Source organism: Mustela putorius, unplaced genomic scaffold, assembly GCF_011764305.1.
Source record: "Mustela putorius furo isolate JIRA1106 unplaced genomic scaffold, ASM1176430v1.1 tig00003871_pilon_pilon_pilon, whole genome shotgun sequence".
Taxonomy (NCBI): Eukaryota; Metazoa; Chordata; class Mammalia; order Carnivora; family Mustelidae; genus Mustela; species Mustela putorius.
Window position 1 is genome coordinate 3,496,869 of NW_025422023.1, and position 21,667 is coordinate 3,518,535.

At 35.7% G+C, this 21,667-nt stretch overlaps 1 protein-coding gene across 4 annotated transcripts in view; it reads left to right on the plus strand.

Moving 5' to 3' along the window:
• The window catches only part of BMPR1B (bone morphogenetic protein receptor type 1B), a 394,983-nt gene that overhangs the window by 334,752 nt on the left and 38,564 nt on the right, over positions 1 to 21,667 (plus strand). For all 4 annotated transcript variants that reach the window (XM_045067054.1, XM_045067055.1, XM_004756035.3 and 1 more), the window contains one exon: positions 13,037 to 13,196. In XM_045067054.1, the coding sequence (XP_044922989.1) occupies positions 13,037 to 13,196 (160 nt within the window). The remainder of the gene's footprint in view (positions 1 to 13,036; positions 13,197 to 21,667) is intronic.

A 21,667-nucleotide genomic window follows, 5' to 3' on the forward strand; every position in this document is an offset into this window, starting at 1 on the left:
TATCTCCTCCAGTCCTCCCAGCAAACCAGTGAGTGCCGGTGCTCTCTGCATCTTGTGTAAGGAAGGTGAAGTGATTTGCAAAGGGCCCAGAGCAAGGGAATAGTGGAGCTGGGGCTTGAACTATTTTGTCTGTTTTAGCCTCTGTCTTGGTCAAGTCTGTGTCCACTGCAGGGTGACCATACCTGATACTGGTTTCTCATCTGACATTTCACTCCCCACCCCTCACCCCCCAGCATGTCCAGGAATTTACCACAGAATCTTACCTTTGTCCCTTTGTCCTCTGACTTCTGAGACTCTTGAAGGAGAAAGATTCATGTACAGATAACATTATAGTTAGTAAGAGAAAGTCTACTCTCCCCTTAAACTATATGTGATTTCAGTTTGGCATTTTTGAATCAGACTCGTATTTGTATTTTGTTACTTTTTAGGAATTAACATATTCCAATTTTTTATTAATGACTGGGTTTCATTGTTCATTTTTTTTTCTAAATTTTTTTTGCAAACAATTTACAAAACTTACCTGAAAATGGCTTCATATAATAAAAGGGGGTTAGGCAATGAGAATTGAGATTGGTCCTTTTAACTCAATAAACTTACTAGACAGTAAATTAAATCACTGAACTGAGTTAAAGGATTCAAGTTTTAAATGATGAAAAGAATTTAGTTATTTAAACACATTGTTTGAAATCACCAGAAGTTATTTTAAAGATTAATATTGTTTTTAAGCTCTGATTCAAGATTTATTCCTATGTACCATAAGCCTTTGTTTTAACCAATGTATTTAAATCAGTTTTGTTTGAGAAAGGGAATGGGCATTGGGTCACATTATTTATTATCATTACAGTGTGGATAGGAGTAGGATAGATCCTTCTCAAAGGACTGTTCACCAATTTAGTACTATTAAATGTTTCCTCATTAATCTTTTTATCCAAGATACTTAAAGTACAAACTTGTGTGATAGGAATTTCAATTTCTCTTCTTTCTCCTGCCTGCCCTCTGGTGAAGATGGGGTAGAACAGTGATAACACTTGAAACTTTGTTAATTTTGGGGATATTCAGAGAGCTTAAAAAAAAAAAACTAAAAAAAATGAGGAAAGGGGAAAGATTAGTAGTAGATCCTGTGGCACAAAATAATCATATGTCATCTTTCAAGGAGTTTTGAAGAGTCAAATCCAATTCTCATTTTGTTGTGTTTTACAATGTAACTTTCCTTGATTAGAGACCAATATTATTCATAGGTTGTTTTCTGTTTTAATGTGACAGTGAATTCTGATATTCTCTTCACTGTGATGTATGAAACAGTTTTCTGTATCACAAAACTTAAAATGTTTTATTTATTCTGTTTTTGAAGTGATAAGAATGTTACTGAGAAAAACGTTTAAGCCAAATATAGCTAAAATATACTTCAGGATATAATGGGTGAATATGGAAGTTAAAATTTATCTGTTGGAGACCTGTACTGTTATAAATTTTTTTATATATATTTATATATATATATATGCATATATATATATACATACATATATACATATTTACTTTAGTTCTGTGTTTTCTGAATTTTTGTAAAAATCTTATTTTGTTTTTCTGTAAAAATCATGAGGAAGAGTACACAGTAATTTAAAATAATATAGAAATATTTTTTGTTTTGTTTTGTTTTGTTTAATCTTTTTTTTAATTAATTTTTTATTTTTTATAAACATATATTTTTATCCCCAGGGGTACAGGTCTGTGAATCACCAGGTTTACACACTTCACAGCACTCACCAAAGCACATACCCTCCTCAATGTCCATAATCCCACCCCCTTCTCCCAAACCCCCTCCCCCCGAGCAACCCTCAGTTTGTTTTGTGAGATTAAGAGTCACTTATGGTTTGTCTCCCTCCCAATCCCATCTTGTTTCATTTATTCTTCTTCTACCCACTTAAGCCCCCATGTTGCCTCACCACTTCCTAGAAATATTTTAAAAATAAATGAATTATTAAGCCTATAGGTAAAAAATTAGTTATTGTGAGGTTTTATACCAACCTACTAACTAATAATTGTCCACTGATCCCAAACAAATACTTTAAAGAAACTCTTTATAACACTACCTTATTTGCTAAATTATGCAAGAAGAGATGCCACAGAAAACTTGTATTTAAGTATATACAAGTATACAAATAACTGAAAACATGTATATAACCAAAACATATATCCAAGTAAAGATATTCAAGATATTCAATAAAGGTAACTTCCTATTTAAACTTTGTGATTGAATGGAAGTCACATACTACTGCGTGATAATCATCAGGTTATTTCATGAAGTTTGATTAATTTGCCTAAAAAGTCTATAAATCTCTTAGGTATGAAAATCATAAGGAATATAAATATAATCTAGTTGCAATTCATTAAAAACACACAAATGAGCAAACATATGTCTTGAAGTCATCTTGTGGTTCATTTGTTCCCTAAAAATCTCATGACCCTCTAAAAAAATGAAAACTAATTTTAGATTGGCTTCCACAGCCCTGTTTTTTATTATCAGGGTAATTTCGATAATTAACTATTTGTGTTAACTATAATGTAACCAGCTATGCTGGGTGGACAGTATTGGAATTGTCAGGGTTCACACTGCTAAGTTAAAGATTGTTATTGGAGAGACAGGGGAGGGAAGATGGAGAGGGTAGGAGGGAGAAAGGAAAGTGAAGAATGGAATGAGCTTCTAAAGAGTGATTTATTCAGTGAAGTATTCTAAGAAATTTCTGAAGTTAGACTTTTTCCATTTTTCCCCTTACATTCTTCTGTCAGGTTTATTTATAATTCTGTTACTAAATATAAAAAAATAATTGGCTGGAAAGCTATTGGTAAGAAATAATCACTTTTGTTGAAATTCTGTTCAATTAATTAGAAGCTGTTAACTATTTAGCTTTCCTTAGTAGAAGATTTTTTATACAGATGTAACCTGTTGGTTTAGAAAATATGATGTACTAAGTTATATTTAATGTTTCTTTAGTAGTTATTTTCAATTGCTTTCAATAGTTATCTTTTATATAAAATTTAATGCAAAATCAAGTAAAATGAAGATCTAATTAATAAAGAATCTTACATTATTTGAATGAGCTGAATAATCAAACTTTTTTTAAATCTCTTGAAGTCTGCCTTTCTCCTGTTTCAAATGGAGGGATACTAGAAATCTAATAAGTATAATGACATATAAAAAATACAATTTGATAATTATCTTAATCAGACATCTCATATTTGGTGTAAATCTGCATGATTGCTATTCTGTTGTTTATCTGGATGTTCACATTTATTATCAATATGTATCTTTGTCTTTTCTTCTAATTCTTATTTCAGCATCATTATTATCTGGCTAAATTCATGCTTTAATAAAAGCATTATTCTTTGTATATTCATGTAATTGTGCTTTTTATGCCTTAGTTGATGTGTTCTGTCTTGTCTTTGTTCCAAAATGCCTGGCTTATGTTTGTGAGGCTGGCTTAATTTTGCAGAAATTGAGTATGGTTTTATATGAAAGTTAATTTTTACAGATTAATCCCTTTTCATAATGATAACAGTCGACAAAACAGTCCAGTTTCTTATTGTCCCTTTTTCTCAAATGGGAAATGGCTATTAAGAAGATCTTAATCAGTAATTAAGAACCCCCCAACAAACAGAAGTCCAGGACTAGATAACTTCACTGGTGAATTCTGCCAAACAATCAAAGAAGAATGAATACCAATTCTTCTCAAACTCTTCAAAAAAACAGAAGAGGAAGGAATACATTCAAACTCATTTTATGAGGCCTGCAGTACCGTGGTACTGAAACCAGACAAGGACGCCACAAGAAAAGAAAATTATTAACCAATATCCCTGATGAACACAGATGCAAAATCCTCAGCAAAGTATTTGCAAACTCAATACAACAGTCCATTAAAAGGATCATTCACCATGATCAAGTAGTATTCCAGGGGTACATGGATGGCTAAACATCTGCAACTTAATAAATATGATATACCACATTAAAAAATGATCAACACAATAGATACAGAAAAAACATTTGACAGAAATCAACATCAGTTTATAATAAAAAACTCTTGACGAAGAAGGTATAGAGGGAACTCACATCAAAAATTAATAAAAACAGGGGTGCCTGCGTGGCTCAGTGGGTTAAAGCCTCTGCCTTCGTCTCCAGTCATGATCCCAGAGTCCTGGGGTCGAGCCCCCGCCTCGGGCCCTCTGCTCAGCAGGGAGCCTGCTTCCTCCTCTGTCTCTCTCTGCCTGCCTCTCTGCCTGCTTGTGATCTTTATCTGTCAAATAAATAAATAAATAATCTTTAAAAAAAATAATAAAGAGGATATATAAGAAGCCCACAGCTAACATTATATTCAGTAGTGAAAAGCTGATAGCCTTTCTTCTAAGAGCAGGAATAAGACAAGGATGCCCACTCTCACCACTTCTATTCAACATAGTATTGGAAATCCTAGAGCACTTATAAGAAAAAGAAATAAAAGAGATCCAAATCGGAAAGGAAAAAGTAAAGATGTCACAGTTTACAGATGCAAAGGACTTCACCAAAAAACAGTAGAACTAGTAAATGAATTCCAGTGAAGTTACAGGATATAAAATCAATATATAGTAATCTGTTGCATTTCTATACACTAGTAATGAAATATCAAAAAGAAAAAAATAAGAAAATAGTCTCACTTACAAATGCATCAAAAAGAATAAGATACCTAGGAATAAATTTAACCAAGGAAATGAAAGATCTATACACTAAAAACTACAAGTCATTGGATGAAAGAATTGACACAAATAAAGGGAAAAATATTTCATGCTCACAAATTGTAAGATTTAATATTGTTAAAATGTTCATACTACCCAGAGCAATCTACAGATTCAGTGCAATCCCCATAAAAATTCCAGTGGCAAACAATTCTAAATAATGTTTATGGAGCCACGAAAGACATCAAATAGCCAAAGCAATCTTGAGAAAGAACAAAGCTGGAGTCATCATGCTCCCTGATTTCAAACTATAGTCTATCCTTTAACAATGTGGGTTTTAGGGGTTCTTATCCCCCATGCAGTAAAAATTCATATATAACTTTTTATTTCCCTAAACTAGTAGCCTACTGTTGACTTGGAAGCCTTACCAAAAACATAAACAATTGATTAACCATATTTGTATGTTATAGGTATTATATACTATATTCTTAAAATAAAGTAAGCTAGAAAAAAGAAAATGTCATTTAAAAAATCATTAGACAAAATACATTTACAGTACTGTACTGTGTTGAAAAAAACCTACCTATAAAATCTGCACATGTTTTTCATGGGTCAGCTGTATATTATAAGACTATAGTAATCAAAACAGTATGGTATTGGCATAAAAACAGATACATAGATTGACAGAACAGAAAACCTAAAAATAAACCCCTGCATACATGGTCAATTAACTTGGGACAAAAGAACCGAGAATATATAAGTAGGAAAAGACAGTTTCTTCAGTTAATGTTGTTGGGAAAACTCAACCAATCTTAGACCATACACAGAAATTAACTCAAAATGGATTAAAACCTCAATCTTAAGACCTGTAACCATAAAACTCCTGGAAAAAAACATAGACATAGGCTCCTTGATATTAGTCTTGGTGATGATTTGCTGGATCTAACCCCAAAAGCAAAGGCAACTAAAGCAAAAAAAAGAAAAAAGAAACAAACAAGTGGTACTATATCTCAAACTGAAAAGCTTCTGCACATGATAGGAAATCATTGACAAAATAAAAAAGGGAACCTACTAAGTGGGAGAAAATAGTTGCAAATCATATATCTGATAAGGGATTAATATCCAGAATATATATATATATATATATATATATATATATATGAGTTGAAAATGGGCAGCAGGTCTGAATTGATGCTTTTCCAAAGAAGACATCCAGATGCCAAACAGGTACATGGAAAGATGCTCAACTTTATTAATCATCAGGGAAATGCAACTCAAGATGAGATTTTATATCACACCTGTTAGAATGGTTGTTATCAAAGAAACAAACAATTACAAATGCTGACAAGGATGTGGGGAAAAGGGAACCCTTGAGCCCTACTCTTGGGAGTCTAAATTGGTGCAACTGCTATGGAAAACAGTACGGAGGGTTCTCAAAAATTAAAAAACAAACAAACAAACAAACACTATATGTCCAGCAGTTTCACTTCTGGATATTCATCCAAAGAAAAAGGAAAATACTTAACTTGAAAAGATATATACACCCCATCATCATTGCTATATTATTTACAATAGCCAAGATATGGAAACAACCTTAGTGTCCATCAGTGGATGAATGGATAAAAAAATGTTGTATATAAGTACACACTGAAGTACTATTCAGTCATAAAAAGAAAGAAGTCTTGCCATTTGTGGCAGCATGGATGGACCTTGAGGTCATTATGTTAAGTGAAATAAGACAGAGAAAGACAAATACCAGATGGTCTCACTTATATGGGGAGGCTTACAAAACAATACAAAACAAAGAAGTCAAGCTCATTGATAAAACAGATTGGTTGTTGCTAGAGGCAAGGGATGGGAGTAAGTGAAATGGGTGAAGAGAGTGAAAAGGTACAAACTTCCACTTATAAATAATTCATGGGAATTTAATGTGCAGTATGGCACTGTGTAATATTGTAATATAGTTAATATGTAATACACCTAACAATACCATATTGCATATTTGAAAATTGCTAAGAAAGATCTTAAAAATTCTCATCATAAGGAAAAAAACCAATGCATGGTAATGGATGTTAATTGGGCTTAGTGTGATGATCTTTTGTAATATACACACATGTTCAATCATCATGTTATACACCTGGAACTTATATAATGTTGAACGGCAGTTGTATCTCAAGAAAAAGATGTTACAATTTTTCTTTTTAATAGCATCCTTAGATTTTAAGATAAATCTAATAAGATCATCCTACTAATCATTTAATCATTCTGCTGCTACTGCTTCTCTTCCCCCTTGTCTTCTGTTAACCTCCAAATTATCACTCAATTATTTTATCTCACAACTAGAAATATTAATTATGTGATAATGAATTTCATTTCACAGGGAGTTAAACTCATATAGATTAATCGACTCCTAAGTAGCAGTTGAAGACTTTTACATAAATTACTCTCTTGATTTGATTATTTTGGCAAAAGCAAGTGAAGAAGTCTCCAATTGTCTCATTTGCATTTAACCATTAATTTCTTTAATTATGCTAATTAAAGAAATCATTTTATCATCCTCACCACTTTTACTTGTACAGGTTACATTGTATGAATGCAGCCTAATATGTTTATTCAGGATCTTATCTGTTAACTTGCCTTATAGAAATAGTATCTCTATTATGAGCTAGCAATATTTTTTTTTCTCTCTCTCTCTCTTTTTTTTTTTTCCTGAGGAGTGTGTTTCTGGCAAAATGATATACATTCTGACTACATGTTAGTGTTAAGTATTTTAGAAAGATGATGTAGCCCTATCTCATCTTTACAAATTTTAAAGAAGGTATGGTTTTTAACTGTCTAGTGTTTGAGATCAGGAATTGACAGAAACTTGCGTGGAGCTAGCCGACTCAGATGTCTTTCCATATTAATAATTGAAGTAGTTAACTTAGAATGTTCTACAGAATACCTCAAAATAGATTGCTGGTAACTTGCAATATAGATTGAGGCACACATACATACAAACACATAAAATATGGTAAACCATAGTGGATTCAGTGTCACTACCAAGCCAAAGATCATTGGTTCGGTGGTGTATCCCATAATGAAGATTATTTAGGAAAGTTTCTTCTTCCTTGCTGGATTTTGTTTTTAGATTGCCTGAGTTTTCCTTGTTCACTGATGTTCTTTATTCCCTGGTCAGGCTATGAGACTAATTACTTCCTTGTTTTGAACTGAGAAGCAGTTTGCAAATGCATTTAAATAGCTCCAGCTACCATCTAGAGCTACTCCATGGATCCAGTCTGATGTAGAAACACAAATCATGGTGCTTTTAAATGCAAGCTATGAAAAACTTCATGATGCAAAATATGAAAATTTCATGATGCAAAATTTAGTAGTCCTTGACAGAGGTCATTAAATTTTCCACAAGAACTAAGTTCTTCCTACATTTTATCAATATGCACATATATGTGAGTCCTTCATTTTTTTCTCACACACACAGACTACAAAGGATTCATCATATGAGATACATTATTTGAAAACTTGCTAATTTTTGTTTTAACATGAAGAGGATGGCTTATTTTTTATTAAAGTATCCTTCCAATTTCTTCTGTTTAGTACCGAATGCACCTGTTCTTTTTACATTTGTTCTTTTGGTAATTTTTCTCCATTTCTCTAATTAAATAATTGTATGGCTACCTCTTGATTATTCAATTTTAGGCATTACCTTTGACTTTCCACATTTGAAGCTTTACCAGTCTTTCCCACTATATACATATTTCCATTCCCTATGCTATATGTCTAGAAGTTAAAATGTTATTTGTTTCCTTAGAGTCCTATATTTCCATCACAAATTAATTTCCTAACTCTTGATCAGTTTAAATTTAAAACACCTGAGTTATTGTATTAATTTTAACTTCTTGGATTTCTTCTCCCAAAATTTTTGGACCTGCCTTCAGTCAGGCTTGATGTTCCTTCGGTCCAGTCAGTTTTCATCTTACCAACCACCTTTACCATTATCTTGAGAGTATGCTTCTCCTTGCACTTGGGTTAGATCTCCCATAGTGGAAACTCCTTTCTTTTGTCTTCTTGTTTACACATTCATTTGGAGAGAGCCTCTCTTCCAGTAGCTTCCTGAGAAAGGTGTATGAGAGGTAAATTTTTGACATCTTGAAAATCTTCAATTTTTTTCATATCATATTTGATCTGTAATTTACTCAAGTATTGATTTCTGGATTTGAAATACTTTCTCTTCACAATTTTGAAGACATTACTCTATTTTATTCTACGTTCCAGTTTTGTTGTAGAAAATTCAGTGCTGCCCTTACTTTTAATCTCTTTTATATACATAAAATATATGTTATATAAGATCTCCCTTTGTCTGTCATGTTATGTAATTTACAACATACCTTGGTGTGTAGATCTATTCATATACTCTATGAATCCTTTTAAACTAGAAAACCATGATTTTCAGTTATGGAAATGGTACACAATTTATTTATTTGATGATTTCTCCCCTCTGTTTTCTCAAGTGTCTCTTTCCAGAGATATTATTATTACTCACATTTTGAATTTCCTAGATTGATGCTCTAATTTACTGAATTCTTCCATCTCTGTGTTTTAAACTACAGTGTGGGAGATTTCCTGATCTTTATTTCAACTCACCTATTGGGATTCTAATTTATGCAATCATTATTTAGAGTTCCTTATTTGTTACTCCCTTTTGGTAGCAACACGTTCTTGTTTCATTTATGTATTGTTTAAATGAGAATGACAGTATTAATTATAGTTTTTTAAAGTTTTTTCCCCATTGTGTGTTTTTTCTAAGTAGATTTCTTTTTTGTGTGTGATTTGTTCTCAATATTTGGTATTTGAGGTTTCTTCATATATCTAGTGACCCTGAATTAGTGGCTTGTGCATAAGAGAATGGATCACTATAAGATCTGATTAGAAGCTCCTTTCATTGGGTAGATCTTGTCACCAATGGGCCTTACCATATAATATTGCAGAGCTATTTTGCTGAGAAATCTCTAATATCCCTGTCTTTGGGTATTTTGTTTGTTCTTGACCTGGTCAAATTCCTGAGTAAAGAAGAGATAAGCCAGGCTGTATCAAGTTCTGAAAGCCATGTAGAGGGAGAGAACAGGAGGAGTTGACAGCCAGTGTAGATGGTCACTGAATGTTTGCAGTAAGATGGTATCCCTTGCCCTCTCCTGTGGTTAGTTTTCTGCAGCCCTTCACCTTGATGATAGAAGAGGAATTCATAAGGAAGGCATCTCAGTGATATGTATAACAGATTTACTCTTTTAGTCTTCTGCGGGGGTGCAGGGGAAGGGAGGGTGGAGATGATGTTACCAGCCTTTGGGGATAGGAGAGGGCAGCTGAACTATACTTCTCAAAGCCACTTCTGGTACCACTCTGAGGTCTTTTTGGAGTTAAGTGGTAAAATGGATTTGCTTTTGGTTTTTCTCCACCTTTGGACTAGGAGTCAGCATCTTTGCTTAGTTAAATCAGTTAACTGCTTTTTTTCTGCTTACCATGTTTTTATTAATCTCTTTTATATTGTAGGTTCTTTTTTTAAAGGCTTTTTTTTCTGTTATTCTAGTGGAATTCATAATTAAAATACTTTTTAATCTACCTTTCCCACAAAAAAATATATTTTAATATTTTTCTTGCCAATAACTTTATTTCCATACCAGCATTTTAATGACTACATAGGAATCTCTTTTTAGAGCTCTGACCTGTCCACTGTTGTAAACGTGGGTTGTTAGAAACAATATTGCAAAGAACTTCCTTCTAGCTAGAATTTATATCAGACTTTTTTTTTTTAAGATTTTTATTTATTTATTTGGCAGACAGATCACAAGTAGGCAGAGGAGGCAGGCAGAGAGAGAGAGGAGGAAGCAGGCTCCCCGTCGAGAGAGAGCCCCATGCGGGGCTAGATCCCAGAACCCCGGGACCACGACCCGAGCTGAAGGCAGAGGCTTTAACCCACTGAGCCACACAGGCGCCCCTATATCAGTCTTTAATTAAAGTTAAAATGTAAAAGAAAATATGAATCCTTTCTTAAAGTGTTTTTACTAAAAGACATCTTATTTCTGATATTAAGATGTTTCCTTTTCTAACAGAGACCTTTCAGTATGAACATTCCATTTAACCACTTTTCCCACCAGATGGGAAATCCTGTGTATCTTCAGTTCATCCTACATATGCAGGCTGTGCCAGGAACAGGAAAGGCACCCGATATATATTTGCTAATGAGACATATGCATAATAAATGAATTTTAATTATTTTGTTTTAAAACTTCAAAGTGAAGGGGTCTGGTATGAAGGAAGCAGGATGTAATAAATTTTAAATAACGTACTTTCATCACTTCGAGTTACTTCGAGGTTACTCAGGTCATAAAGTTAGCAAGATTGAGAACCAGCTTTAAAAAGAAGGAAGCCAACATGGCAGGGTGACATACAGGCTTACCAACACCCACTGCACCTGGATAGCAAGCAGTACTGAGGTGTTTAGGCAGGCATACTTGTAACAAATGGCTTTAAATACAAAATACATATAATATGTTTTCTTTGGAATTTAAGGATGAGCCTTCTATTGTATAGAGGTAACATATATCTATTGCCATGAATTATGTGGTTGGATTAAATAAATAATATTAGCTTAATCTAGTCCCAGTTTCTCAGAGTGGAGTCTACACATGATCTGTCTCAAAATCTCATGGGATCTTGAACATTCACTTTCCTTGTCTCGCCTGAAACCTACGGAATCGGAATCACTGTGCGTGGCCCGCGATTCTGCCTCTAACAAACTCTGCCTGTGCGCATGACAGTCTACATGTCTTCTCTGGACTAAAATTTAAGAAACTTTGAGAGAGTTAGGTACATGTCTTGTATAAATTTGAACAATCTAATGAATTAAGAATTAATGATTGGGGATATTCTGGTGAAAGGATTTAATACATTTTATTGTTTTCCCCTTCAATTATTACTTCTTAGGAATTTGCATAATTAGCTTATCATACAGAAAGTCAGGAAAAATGATATATATATTTTTTAAACTTCTCCATTCTCTGATGTGACCAGTGGCTAGAGGCATTAATTTGTGGTGTAAGAAATGAATGTGTGCATACTGCATAATACATCTATTGAGTATATTGCATCTCTGGCCTAGAATTTCTGTTTTTTAACCCAATATATTTTAGATAATAGTGTGCTGTGAGAGAGATAGGTAAATCAAACATTGCTTGGGTTGACAATTTAAGCAGTTACATAGCGTGTATGAGAACTCCTGCCACAATGTCTGGAACAAAATAGGTATCAGTGAATGCATGTCCCCCTCGTGAGCATCATTACTTTCCAAAAGTGGTGGTAGAGAGGGAAAGTATGAAAACCACCTCAGTGGTAGGTCACCCTATATGAATGAAATGTTTCTATTTAAAATGTAAAAAACTTAGATCTTTCCAATAATATTAGCTAACATCTATCAAGTATTACTATGTAACATATGCATCCTAAGCTGTTGATGTGAAGTAGGTGCTTATAATTATCTCTGCTTTAATGATAAGTGAGGCACAATAAGATTATATCATAAAGTTAACCAAGGCCAACCAACTGGTAAATAGTAAAGTCTAATTGTGAACTCAGAAAATCTGTTTCTAGAGATCACATCTACTATCGTATCCTGTCTTCCATTCAAAATGTACAACCATTGCTAGTATAACAGAAAGGCACTTTTCAGGTTAAAGCTGATAGGGAAGATGTATTGTTTGATGTATTTTACTGATAACTAAGTTTTCATCTTCCTACCAGTTTTGCATATTGAATATTTCTGACAATTTCCTTAAAAATAAATGATATACCTTAAAGTAAAGAGACTGGTGGGAAGACCGTTTTAGGGCCCCAAAAAATCTGGGTTTAAGTGCTGGCTTCATGATTTATTAGCTGTGTGCAGATCACTTAAACTTTGAGTCTTTATTTTCTCATCTGCAAGTGGGAATGATATTTACCCATACCGTTACCATACAGAGTAGAGATGATCTATATACTAGTGCTTGTTGAGCTCATTGTGTTCAATCAAATACAACTATTACAATTTAATGTATACAATGCTGTCCTCAAAGGGTTATGAGAATTTCTGTACTTTATATGAGACATATATTACATAATTATAACAATTCTATAAGTACAGTTATATTCGGCACCAAAATCTTTAAAATAACTGCTTTATATTTTAAATCCTTAATTCTCATAAATACTTAATATTTTGTTTAATCTCATTGTTCCTTTAAGTAGAAGACTTTGGCTGGGTTATCTCACAGATACTTAAACTCTTACTCTTTGTTCTTTTCAGCAAATTTACTTGATAACATGCTTTTGCGAAGCTCAGGAAAATTAAATGTGGGCACCAAGAAAGAGGATGGTGAGAGTACAGCTCCCACCCCTCGTCCAAAGATCTTGCGTTGCAAATGCCACCACCATTGTCCAGAAGACTCAGTCAACAATATTTGCAGGTTGGTCATATAAATTACTTAAATCTCATCTTAACAAAGATTTATGCTTTGTTGACTATGGAATTGTAGGCTGATATTTTCTAAAAACACATTTTGGGGAATAGTGCCTAACTCCATTACCTCTCAGAGCTGTGCCTGTGTTTGGAAAAGTATTAGATTGCATTTGGGCCTGAAATGGTGTTCTGAGAGTCTCCTTCCTTGCTGCAAATATCACACATGTACGTAAACATAGAACACAAGTCCCAGGCTTGGGGCAAGTGTCAAAGAGGAAAAACCAATTGTTTTCTTTCAAAAAAAACTTGTCCTCCAAATAAATTCAGTAGCAGGTGGTGTCAAATGTATGAGGATTTTTATTTGTTTTAACCATTCATCATATCAATGGTGGTTAATCTTTTGGAAAGAACACCTGAGTTGTTACGAATGTTCTCTGGCTCTGGGAAGCAGTATAGTGATAGAGCCCACATGATGAGTCTACCAGATGTTAGGAAAGACATTGTCAGAGTGCTAGAGAATAAATTCCTTAGTGGATAATCAGATTTATCAAGACTTTATTTGAAACTGGACTATTTACTGCCTTCTTTCATACACATCTTAATGCAGCTACATCCATTCTGGTGGGCACTGTAGCCTGCCTTTACACCCACCATGGGGACAGCAGTGGGTAAAGAGGTATAGTGTAATGAGGCCAGTGTACCCAGGGAGACATGCAGAATAAACCAGACAAGTGCAGATCTCAAGAATTAAAATGGCAGGAAAGAAGAATCTCCATCAAGAAGGGTAATAGACCCAAATGGGAAGATGGGCTGCTGGGTTTGAAGTCCAGGCAGAATATCTGAGCAATAATTTGGAGCCTCTTTACCCAGGAAGGAGCATGAAGCTGAGCTGAATGCTTTTTTTTCTTCCTGAGAAAGAAAGCATATCATGAGATATATATAGCTCAAGAAATATGTATTAACTGAATGACATGGAAGAATGTTGGGTGTATTCATAAATACATATCTCCTTTAATCAGCAAAACAACTCAGCATGGTAGGGCATGCTTATTTCTTAAAATTAGCTGTAAGGAATTCAGGGCCCAGAGAAGTCTATTAACTCAGCTCTTATATGATAGAACAAAGTTGGGATCGCTGAGTCTTGTGCTGTGGTAAAATGATTCCAGAGGTCAGACGTATTTCCTGGGAAACACTACCTGTTTGTAGTAAATGGCAAAAGTATCAGGAAAATGTCAAAGTTTTCTGAAGAAACTATTATCAGGAGGAAACGTGCTAGGGAGATATTTTACTGATTTTCCTGAGTGTGTAGTAATTAAGAATAAATCAAAGTGCATCATTTGAGCTGTAGTTCAGGTGATCACATGTGTAGACCTTCCAAAATTATCCCAACTTTAAATATTTTGTCCTCTTGTCCCTGTTGGCCACTGGAGTGTCTGTCCTGCGTTGATTTGGAAGAAAGTGATTGGACAGGGCTCACTGCAGTGCAGATGTGTGCGCTGTGTGTGGGAAGGAGAAGGTTGGTATGTTCAAAGAAGACTGGTTTTCCTAACATGAAGGGAGCAGGAGGAGGTGTGGCTGTAGTGGAGTCTGGAGCCAGGAAGGATGACCCATGGCCTGGTCGGCTCTATTAAGAATGTTCATTTTATACCTGGAAGCATTGGGGCCATGGAGGGGCTTTGGTTTCAGCAGGAGTAACAGTAATATTGATGAGGATTTCAGAAGGACAGTTGATGTGAGAGAACATGATCTTGGATGCAGGTGGTGCCGACGTAAGAGGGATGTGCATGTGTTGGGGAGCAATGTAGAAGGAAAGTTTTACATTGATGAACTACGTGTGCGAGGGACCCAAAGGGGCTTCGCAGGTTGTTGGATGTGCATTGAGTTGTACAGTGTAGGCTTTTAATGAAAGAGGACAGGGGGGAATAATTAAGCTCCAATTTGGACATGCTGAGTTTAAAGTTTTTGACACCTGCAAATGGAGACACCGAAGAGTTGGCCATGGGAAATGGATCTGGAACTGGGATAAGAGTTTGTGGGGGGAGAGTCTAGAGTGAGTAGAACACGAGTTAGTTTTTGCTGTGAAACAAATAACCTCAAAATCACATCGACTCACAACTAAAGATATTTATTTTTTTAAATATTCCTGGGTCTACAAATGGGCTGCAGCTGTGCTGGGCCCTGCTGGATTGGGTGGGCTTGCTTGAATTCAGGCCTGTTCCACATGTTTGTTCATCCTTCTTGGACAAGGAGCTAACCATGGCATGTGCTTTTTAACTTGCCTGGAAAGGAGCAATCTCTTGTTCTTGTAGCATGTCCTCTAGCATTCCACTTAACCAAAACAAGTGATACGGTCAAGCTCAACTTTGGAAAGAAGCCATGGCTCGAGCGGGGCATGAAAAATTGAGTACAGTAATAGAACAATCTGGTAGTCCCGAGTAGGACTGAGCCTTGAGACATTTAATGCTTGGGTCAAGGAGGCTCTTCTCAGAAGATTCAGAATGAACAAAAAGCAGTGAGTATGGTAATCGTTGAAGCTGGGTTTACAGAGGGAGGCAGTAAGGTCAGCTGTGTTAGATGTTGTTAGAGGTCAAGTCGGATAAGAACCAAAATCTGGCAGTCATATTTATTGACCTTGATAACTGCGGTTTAGAAATACGTATTCCAAAGTCCTGAATTCCTGACCATCACCCAACCCCTGAACTTGATCTCAAAGGAATGAATATTCATTCTTGGTTAAAAGGCACATCCTTTTTGCGAACAAGATGTTAACTCCATTTGAGTCTCCTGTGAGCTGAGATCAGTTGTGTGAAGCACAGGGGCTACTTTTGTTCCTGGGCCCCGAGACCTGGAATAAATTCAGGCCTCCATTCTTGTAAGCCCATGATATACTCTTTTGACTTCCAACAATCAGTACTTCTCATGCTGTTTCTGGTAAAATATAACCCACCCACGCCCCAACCGTAATCAGTTGCATTGATACTTTTCTAAAGTACAATAAAAATGAATTATTAGAAAATAAATCTAAAAACCTTTATAAATTGTATGTTCAAATTTTTCTGTTTTTCCATTATTGAAATTTAGTAGAGCTAAGTTTATTGCTATGCAAGTTTCCACTTCTGTATTAACTGCTCACAGACCTGTAACAAGCAATTTGCTGACCTGCAAGGGAATATACTTGGAGTAATATTGCATTTAGTCTTGCATTCCTAGGTAAACCAGTTCAAAAGACCAGAGTATGCTTTCTTGAGGCTTGGATAAGGGCTGCTTCAAGCTGTGTGGCCTGAGGCCTTTTAGTAAGCAGTTCTTAGCCAATTTGGTTATTGTAAGTAGGTCTCAGGCACCTTACCACTCCCAAATTCCTAGACAGAATAATATTTAAAAGTGACCTGAATCAAGAGTATATCCTCCTTAAAAGAGATTCTGAAATTCCAGCTGATAATTCAGAAAATATGTGTAAAGTTTAGAGGGGTTTTAAACTCTTCATAAGTAGCAGCAATCACGTTACCTGCCCACACCAAGGCCAGACTCATTTCTTGGCCTTGGTTTCTACCTGATGCAGGTGTGTCTGCTTCCAAAATTCATGCCATTTCTATTGCCTCACAGCGTGCATGTTAGAGGATGTAGCACAAATATGCCGAAGAAGGTATTAGAACCTTTTTTAATATCCATAATTCAGAGTGAGGGGTGAAGCCACTACTCCATTTCCATTTCCAAAGGGAAGGGGTGAATCCTTCCCATTCCATGTCTAGATTAATTCCTAGGACCTGAGACTATCACGATACACCCTTGAATGCTTCAAAGTCTCCTGCAATAACTCTTTACATGACTTTCACCATGCCAGTGTTTTGTCTTATTTTCCAGTTTTCTTTGTCTATTTTTCTTTTTCTCTAGATAGTCTGCTCCTGCTTTATATATCCTTACCTGTTTTACTTGGACTTGGCCTGTGATAATCATCTTTGTTACTCCTCATCACCTCTCTCAAGTTCACCCAGACAGTCAGAGAAGTCTATCCATTTCTAAAAATTATTTTTCATTATTTTTCAGAGATGATTTTAAATATGCTACCATTTATCTTACTGGGTTTGACCAAGAATTCTGCCTGGACAGTTTTCAGGGTTTACAGGTATAATAAATCACATCGGATGTTTGCACAGAGGGTGCGCATGTGACAGCAGGCTGCCTAAATGAAGAATTAGATGAGTCTCCCAACTGTACCTTGAAGAGTCAGAGTGGGAAGAAGGGAAAGCTTAGGGGCTGGGAGCCTTTTTATAAAGTTTGCATTACCCAAGAGTTTTAAACACCTTGCTGAATGTGATGATGTGAGTTTTCAGACAGGTGCTCCCTAGCTAAGATCTCAGAACATTTAAAGGGTGCGTTCTTCTTCTCTGTTTATACATCTTCCACCACATCTGTTTTATTCCATTATTGCTCAGAATAGTGGAATGTCTGAATATTGAGCTTGATGATCTTTTTAAGAACCATTGAAGACTTTCAAGCAGAGAAGGAAAATGTGAGATTTCTCAGCAAGTATGCTGGACAGAGTCCTTCCAAGTCCAGGGAGAGGGTACAGGCAGGCCTGCTGGAAGGCTTTCAGAGCAATTGAAGTGAGAGACAGCATCTGCTCAAGGTAGTGGAGGTGAGACTATATAAATGCTGGATTCATATAAAAATGGAGACAAATTCAGAAGATCTTTAAAATGAACAAAATGCCAGACCACTTGGTATGGCTGCTAGGGAAGGGTGTAAGGTAGTTACACATTCTTGACGATAAAGTGGGGAGCAGTAGTGGTCCTATATGTTTTACCCTCTTTCCCTCACTACCATGGGAATCCGCCCATCTAAGATGATAAGGAAAAAAACAAATTTGGGGATTCTGTTACTTTGATAATTATCAATGTTCAACATTCTTTGCTTTTTTTCCTGTAGAAAACACTTTGACTAGCTTATGATTTCTATCCTTATTGCTAGAAGTGGGACAACTTGGTTTCTCCTAGGATCGTAGCATTCATAAGACTATGAGCTCCCTCAAAGCAAAGACAACATCTTCCTTAGCTTGTGTCTGGGCATCTAAGTCTGCCTTAATCATCATGTGCTTAATAAATACTTGTCAAATGAACTACTGTTAGTAAAGGTCTAAGCAGCTTTAACTGTTTTAGTTGACTAAAATTTACATCATTTAAATAACCGCTCTAAACTTTGTATGAACCTTTTAGATTATATGTGACAGAAAACTTCAAAAACTTTCTTTTTTTCCCTTGAAGGTGAAATAGATATTTTAGAAGACAGAATGTTCTCAAGGACTGATTTTAAAATCTACTTAAACAGTCTTTCCAATGAATTGTGGCTGAGACTTAAAAGGAATTTAAAAGAAATTTAGGAATTCTAATATTTCTTGCATTCTGAAATAAAATTGGAATACATATTGATCAGTCAAGAGATCTATACCCTTGTGGGCAGAGAGATCCACTTCAGCAAGTATCCATATATATATAATTTATTTCTGTCAAGAGCAAAATTTTAAACTACTCAGTAAATAATTTATTTGATAATAAAAAATATTTTAATGATGCTTTAAGACTTCCTGTCACCCTGATTGAGCAGAACAGTTAAACTCCTCTTAACTAATACTTCAAAATTATTTTATAGTGAAATTCATCTTTATGAGGATCTAAACTAGTTAGAAAAAAGTTCTACAGTAGTCCCTTCTAAACTGTGGTCGTGTGTGTGAATAACCCTAGCATCTGCACCAGGGAAACATAACATCTTAGTGGAAGAATAGAGGGAAAGGGACCACGTTGTGAGTAAATCTTATAAACATGTGATTCCCTGAAAGAAAACAATCAAGAGAGCAGCTTAGATAAAGATTTTGGTGGTGCAACTTTAGACATTTACAGAATTAGCTTCTGATTATCCTTAAAGAATCATGAATGAATTGGAGTCCAAGAGGCAGTTTATAAACCCAATTTGACTATAGATGGGAAGAGTGCAGGTTCTGGTTGCATATCCATCCCAAACTTTGAGCCCCATGTACCTGTTTCTTACTTGCTTACTTGCTTCTTACTGAAAATGTCTGGAGGGAGTTAACTCCCTAATGATCTCTCTAGATGTTTGAGGCACATCTTGGCTTTTGGAATATTGGGCAGATTCAAGGCACCCTCTGACGGTTTTAATAAAAGTTCATCATCAGTGCTATGACCTCACCTGACCTATAAATTCTCAAATGCTTTGCTTTTTCATAAATTAACATGATGCTGAGAGACAGTGATGATGACTGATCTCCTTGGTAGGCAACTATTCTATTTTGTTCATTACTTGTCTTTACCTGTTAATACAGCATTTTTGAAATGTTACATCCATTTTTTAAAAAAAATTCATTATCACTACTGTAACCAAATGGCATGCCTTTGTATACATCTCACTACTCTCAGTTTTGCTTAAAATGATTTCTACTTGTGTTTTCTTCACGACGCTTCATTTCTTCTTGTTACTTTCAACACAGTGGGAAGGATGGGGTAATAATAATCAATATAAAGCATTTAAAAACTAAGATTTAACATGGGAGCCAGGCAGCAGAATATTCAGATAAGCTGATGCCAAGGCTTAATTGCCTTTTGTGACAGTCAGCAGGCATCTCTTAGTGGAGGTAGTTGAACAGCTCGGACTCAGGGGCACAGCTTGGTTTTATGTTTGTGTTTGCTCAAGAATTTCAAGTTCTCAAGTGATTCTTAAGCTTCTGTAATTGTACTGCTCCTTTCCAGTTAGTGTCTCTTGCTAGCTAGTAATTTCAGTGAGAAGTTTATAAATGATTTTTGCTTTGCTTTGTTATGTGCCTGGGTGGCTCAGTCAGTTAAGTGTCTGCCTGTGGTTCAGGTCTTGATCCCAGTCCTGGGATGGAGCCCTGCATTGGACTCCCTGCTTAGCAGAGAGCCTGTTTCTCCCTCTCCTTCTGCCTGCCCCCATCCTGCCCTCTTTCATGATTGCTCTCTCTGTCTCTCTCATGAACAAGTAAAATCTTAAAAAATACTATTTTTGTTTTGTTGCTGAAAATATGCACTTGAAATTGTTCTCTAACCTTTCTGCTTCTCCTCCAACTACATATTTCATTTCTGTCCCAATTGTTGACTTATGGGACACTGACTTTTCTCCAGGACTTTTCTCCTCCTCCACACTCTTTGTATTTTTAGCCCCGGCCCCTTTGCAGACAAAGGAGTGTTTTTTTTTTTTTTTTAAGATTTTATTTATTTTATTGGACAGACAGAGATCACAAGTAGGCAGAGAGGCAGGCAGAGAGAGAGAGAAGGAAGCAGGCTCCCTGCTGAGCTGAGAGCCTGATGCGGGTCTCGATTCCAGGACCTGGGATCATGACCTGAGCCAAAGGCAAAGGCTTTAATCCACAGAGCCACCCAGGCACACCAAAAGGAGTGTATTTTTAAGGCTTGAATTTACTCTCCCTAATTTCTTTAATTTCCCAGGACATTGTTGAAGTGACTTGACCACAGCTTAACCAGTTTTTTACTTTTGATTTTCTTTTTTTTTTTAATCCTTATGGGTGTGATCCCATATATTCAGGTTTTGAAGAAGGGGAACTCATAAATAAGGAGAAATTGATTTTTATAGATTTAACATGTTGTATCACTTTTTCTAGCTCTGTGAATTCCTAATGTCAGAAAATTAAGAGGGTCCTGGGTGGCTCAGTGCATTCAGCCTCTGCCTTCAGCTCAGGTCATGATCTCAGGGTCCTAGGATCAAGCCCTGCCTTGGGCTCTCTGCTCAACAGGGAACCTGCTTCCCCCCCCCCCTCTCTGCCTGCTTCTCTTCCTACTTGTGATCTCTCTCTCTTTCAAATAAATGAATAAAATCCTTAAAAAAATTAAATTGACTTTATTTCTGATAATTTCTGAATTTTACTTTTGATCAGAAAAAGAAGTTATACATATGGTCTAAATAAGAAGGAAAGGAATAAAAAAATCAGATGGATATTATCTGCTAATATTGTTTGAATTTCTAAGGGACAGCTCTTATATTTATTGTCTTCAGTGTTTATATGCTTTAGATTTTCCTAGCAATTTCAGTAACTTGGCTAAAAAGCCCCCTAAGAATTCAGAGCAAGGGCTGTTCAGAGGCAGTCTTTCTTCCATGACAGTATTCATGCATTTGACCTCAGTCTAATGAAGAGATTTATCATTGGTCCCTCCTAGCCATTCGTTAGTGTATTTGAACTTTGCCAGTCTAGTTCTTATAAACTGAGGTATTTTGGATCACTTGAGGGTTATAAACTGAGTAAACAATTCTAAGGGTGTTGATGATAACTGGAGGGCTAACGTATGGCAGAACGCTGCTGCCATGGATACCGAATAGACAAGCCCACAAATCACAGCTAATGCCCTGCTCAGCACTTCCTTCCCTTGACCTTTCAGGATGACGCTGCCATTGTCTGTCTTGGACACTGAGCAAGCATATGTATGAGAAAAAGATGGA